This window comes from Martes martes, assembly GCF_963455335.1.
Source record: "Martes martes genome assembly, chromosome: 17".
Taxonomy (NCBI): Eukaryota; Metazoa; Chordata; class Mammalia; order Carnivora; family Mustelidae; genus Martes; species Martes martes.
In genome coordinates, this window is record NC_137905.1 from 47211007 (window position 1) to 47215469 (window position 4463).

Below are 4463 nucleotides of genomic sequence, written 5' to 3' on the forward strand. Positions count from 1 at the left end.
GCCCTGTCATTAGCCTCTAGCTCCAGAAAGGAATAGACTTCCACAAATTATCTACAGTCTCGCCATTCAAAACGTGATCCGTGGACCAGTAGCATCAGCATTACCTAGGAACTTGTTAGGAATGCAGATTAATAGGTCCCACCCCGGTGTTTTTTATGCACCCGAGTCAGGACGACAGTTCCCCACGAGCCCCATTGTGCCCTGCAGGGGAGGGAGTACAGGACGACTGCTTCTGCCTTTAGATCTCCCAGGACACCCCGACTCCTGACCACCACCCGCCCCGCTTCTGGAACTACAATTCCCACAATACCCAGAGGGGCTTAGCGTTACTTTACGCGACTGCGTTTCCCAGGGTGTTTCGCGAGCCAGACCCTCCGTAACACCATGAGGACTACAACTCCCACAGTGCTCGGCGGCAGATCCACCGCCCCCGGCTGCTTCAGAACGGCGTCGCCACGTCGGCTCCGCTGGGTGGGACCGGGCTCGGGCGGGGCCGCCGGGGTCTGCAGGGCGCCGGGCTCGTTATAGCGGTTCTACCCCTCAGGACGCAGACATGGCGACCGAGAAGGACCAGCAGAAGGATTCCGAGCCGGAAGGGCTGAGCGCCACGTGAGCAAGCCGGCTCTAGCCCCCCCACCCCGACCGAAACCCGGGAGCCCTGGCCCTCCGCCCCCTCCTCCTTCGGGTCCCGGGAATCCGGGCCTCAGACACTAGAGTCTGGGCTCCTGGTCTCCAATTCAAGGACTCTGGAGTCTGGACCCGCCGCCCCCTACTCCTCCGGCATTCAGGAGGCTTGGACCCTTCCCCCTCGGGGCCCCAGAGTACAGCCCTCACGGCCCCCTTCTTGCTCGGGGGTGGGGAGTTGGGGGATCCGGGCTCCACCCCGGTCTACGGCTGACCCGGGGCTGCCCACCAGGACCCTGCTGCCGAAACTGATCCCGTCCGGCGCGGGCCGTGAGTGGCTGGAGCGGCGCCGCGCGACCATCCGGCCCTGGGGCTCCTTCGTGGACCAGCGGCGCTTCTCGCGGCCCCGCAACCTGGGCGAACTGTGCCAGCGCCTCGTTCGCAACGTGGAGTACTACCAGAGCAACTACGTGTTCGTGTTCCTGGGCCTCATCCTCTACTGTGTGTGAGTGCCTCGCCCGCTCTGCACTGAACCCCTCGGGCGGGGCCGGGCCGCGCCCCCACGGGAGAGCCCTGCCCGCGCTGGTCGGCCCCGCCCCCTATGGCACAGCTCGGCCAGACCTTTTCACCCAAGGGCCCGCCTCGTACCTCCCCATCAGCCTGGCCGGGACACAGTGTGACCGGATGTGACCTGGTCTTGCCTGGCCTCAAGGACTTGGTGGTCAGCCGCCTGACCAGTGCCTCCTTACCCTTCTCCAGGGTGACGTCCCCCATGCTGCTGGTGGCTCTGGCAGTTTTCTTTGGCGCCTGCTACATCCTCTATCTGCGCACGTTGCAGTCCAAGTTTGTGCTTTTTGGTGAGAAAGCCCCTGTCCAGACGGTTCCCTGATCCTTCAAGTCCTGGTCTTGGAACACAAGCCTTAGACCCCAGACCCCAGTCTGCCCAAGCATAGATTTACACTGGTTCCCCCTAATTCCATCCTTTAAAATCTCAGACACACCAGGTGCTCACACCCAGCCTCAGAGCCCCCCCCCCCGTTGGTATTCTCAAAGCTAGAGATACCCCAGAACCAACTCTTCCCCTGGTTCCTGTCCTTTAAAACCTCCTTTTCCTCGCATCCCATCCATCCTCCCTCGCCTCTCTGCGGAAAGCATCACTTGCAGGTACCCATATTGGACACCAGGTGGCGACCTTACGCTGGCCTAGATCTGGGCCCCTGTCCTTTCTAGCTGCCTGGGGCGGGGCCAGAAAGATCTTGGGACTGTTCCAAGAGGGAAGCTGAAGTTTGTGGCTCCTGTGGTCCCAGACTGGCCCTCGGTGCCACTGGGAAGAAAGAGGGGCCTGCGTCTCCACCCAGGGGAAGCTCAAGGTTCAGAGTGGCGATATGGAAGAGCTGGGGTCAAACAGGAAGACCCAAGTAGGGGTTCTCCAGAGGCTTGTCTGTTCTGTCCGTGACTCGGGTGGGCTGGCACCTGAGGGCATGTCAGGCAGGCACAGGGCATGGAGGGAGCGCCTGGAGCATGCAGACCCTATCCTCCAGTCTGCCCCAAGAAGCCAGAACTCTATATTCTTATGTGAAATCGCTCAGTCCAACAGCCCCAAATCAGATTCTTGGGGAACATCGTGCAGACTCAAAAAACACATCCACAGATCAGACTTGGCCTTTGGGTGACCTGTTTGAGACTCCTGGTGTATGTGAGTGAGGATGGGAGCAGGAGAGCCGTAGTCTGGGGGAGTGGGAGGCGGGGAGCTTCCTAGCAGAAGTGGGGCTGAAGGGCAGTGAGCATGGTTGGGGGTGGGGGGTTGTTGTAAGGAAGGGGCTCTGTTCGGGTGGGCAGTGGGAACATCAGAGAAACGGGTGAGACCCAGGCTGGGGGGCCTTGGCATGAGGAGCTTAGACGATCCTGAGGCTCCCGGACCTTGTTACACCAGACTGTTGGTGGGGTATCGGGGGTTCCTCAGGGAGAAGGCATGAGTGTTAGAACAGCAGCCCCAATGCTATCTGCCCCCCCCCCCCAGGCCGAGAGGTAACCCCAGCCCATCAGTATGCTCTGGCCGGGGGCGTCTCCTTCCCCTTCTTCTGGCTGGCCGGCGCGGGTTCTGCCGTCTTCTGGGTCCTGGGTGAGTACAGGCTCTGGGTTGCCCGGGTGGGCGGGCGGGCGGGCGGTGGGGAGCAGGTGAGGGAGCGATGCCCTGAACTGCCTGTCTCCCTGCAGGAGCCACCCTCGTGGTGATTGGCTCCCACGCCGCCTTCCACCAGACCGAGGCTGTGGACGGGGAAGAGCTGCAGATGGAGCCTGTGTGAGGGGGACCCTCCCGCCTCCCGTGCCCGCTGCCTTGGCCCCACTCGCCCCTGCCCTGCACTGCCCCTTTCCCGCACTGCCCCTTTCCCGCACCGCCCCATGCTCCTGGTCAAAGGCCTCCTTGCTGTCCCAAGCCTGGGGGGTGGGGGTGGGGGATTCCAGCTGTGGAAATAAAACTGTTACAGCTGTCGTTCAGCAGATACTCTCCCAGGGTCTTCTGTTGGCCTGTGCAGGGGTGTGGGGGACTGCAGAGACCCAGATGGAGGGGTCCTCTGGATGGGGGGGTTCGATAAACAAGGTGAATGACTAAAAAGGAGAGGATGGGGCTTCTGCATGGCTCCGTCGGTTAAGGGCCCAACTCTTGATCTCAGCTCTGGTCTTGATCTCAGCGTTGTGAGTTCAAGACCCCGGCTGGGCTCCACACTGGCCATGGAGCCTACTTTAAATAAACAAACAAATAAACACTTTTAAAAATGTAAGATAGGATGGCAAATGGTGGTGAGTGCTGGGGGGGGAGAGTGAGCCAGGGGGGTGCCCCAGACCCCCCCCATGTTCAGTGAATTGCTAGAAGGACTAGATAGACAGTTGGACCTACAACTGTAATTCATGATCGTGAAAGGCTACAAAGCAAAACCAGGGAAGGGGAAAGGCCCGTGAGGCAGTCGAGAGAAAGCCAGGCGCAAGCTTCCCAGCGTACCCCTGGGGGCCTCCCACACCTGGTGCTCCGTTCTGCAGTGGCGAGGGCGGCTGCCAGGGAGGCTCAGGAGAGACTCGGTGCCCGGCCTCTGCAGGGAAGTGACCCCATAAGCACCCTCTGTCTGGCACTTAGGGAAATTCCACACGCCAGAAAGGAAGGCAGGTGTTCAGCATAAACAATATCTGCTCGAACAAGTGTAGACACTGAGTCATTTGTATCGAGGACACCGGGGAGCCGCCTCTTGGAATCCACGTTCCCAGACACTAGCCGGGATTCAACCACGCCAGCAGCCTTCTCTAGGACGGCCTCCTGCGTTTACTGTCCTACACAGAGAAAGTTCTGGAGCTGAGGTGCAGGTGAAGGAAGGCCTCCCCAGGGCCCTGCAGCTGAGTGAAGGAGCAGCGGCAGATCCTCAGGAGGGAAACATTCTGGGCAGAGGGCGCTGCAAGGAGGCGCAGGCGGCTGTGGAGGACGGGCAGGCTTTGGTGAGGGCTTTGGTGCTCCCCTGAGATGGAAGGGACGAGACCTGCCTTTTGCCGTAATGTCCAGAGTCTGCCGTGTGGGACCACGCCTGACCGGGAGAACACTGGACAGATAGGACAACAAAGCAGGGTGGCGGGCTCTCCGAGGAGATGACATTTCAGGGAACCCGGAGGGACATGGAGGCAGGCCACAGAGAGCGGTGGGCAGGCGGCCTCAGCCGGGCCACAGCGCCAACACCTTGCAACGCGGTCCCGTCGCCTCTTTGGCCTCGCAGATCATCCCCAAAACTCACCCATTCACCGATCATGGAGCAGGCGCTTTATGGAGCGCCCACAGAGTCCTCGGTGTTGCTCCG

At 61.0% G+C, this 4463-nt stretch overlaps 1 protein-coding gene across 1 annotated transcript; it reads left to right on the plus strand.

Moving 5' to 3' along the window:
* Nucleotides 1-410: 410 nt before the first annotated feature.
* RABAC1 (Rab acceptor 1) lies at nucleotides 411-3123 on the plus strand. The gene is made up of 5 exons (XM_080829605.1): nucleotides 411-609; nucleotides 917-1129; nucleotides 1384-1481; nucleotides 2645-2746; nucleotides 2842-3123. Exons 1-5 carry the CDS (start codon nucleotides 554-556, stop codon nucleotides 2928-2930), a joined length of 558 nt encoding a protein of 185 aa, XP_080685731.1. The 5' UTR covers nucleotides 411-553; the 3' UTR covers nucleotides 2931-3123.
* The last annotated feature ends 1340 nt before the right edge of the window (nucleotides 3124-4463 follow it).

Bases quoted from the DNA above. Each gene is read 5' to 3' on its own strand.
- RABAC1 (XM_080829605.1), top strand. From the start codon at position 554: ATGGCGACCGAGAAGGACCAGCAGAAGGATTCCGAGCCGGAAGGGCTG. The intron at 610-916 runs GTGAGCAAGCCG...GCTGCCCACCAG, and splicing joins CCGGAAGGGCTGAGCGCCAC to GACCCTGCTGCCGAAACTGA. The intron at 2,747-2,841 runs GTGAGTACAGGC...GTCTCCCTGCAG, and splicing joins TGCCGTCTTCTGGGTCCTGG to GAGCCACCCTCGTGGTGATT.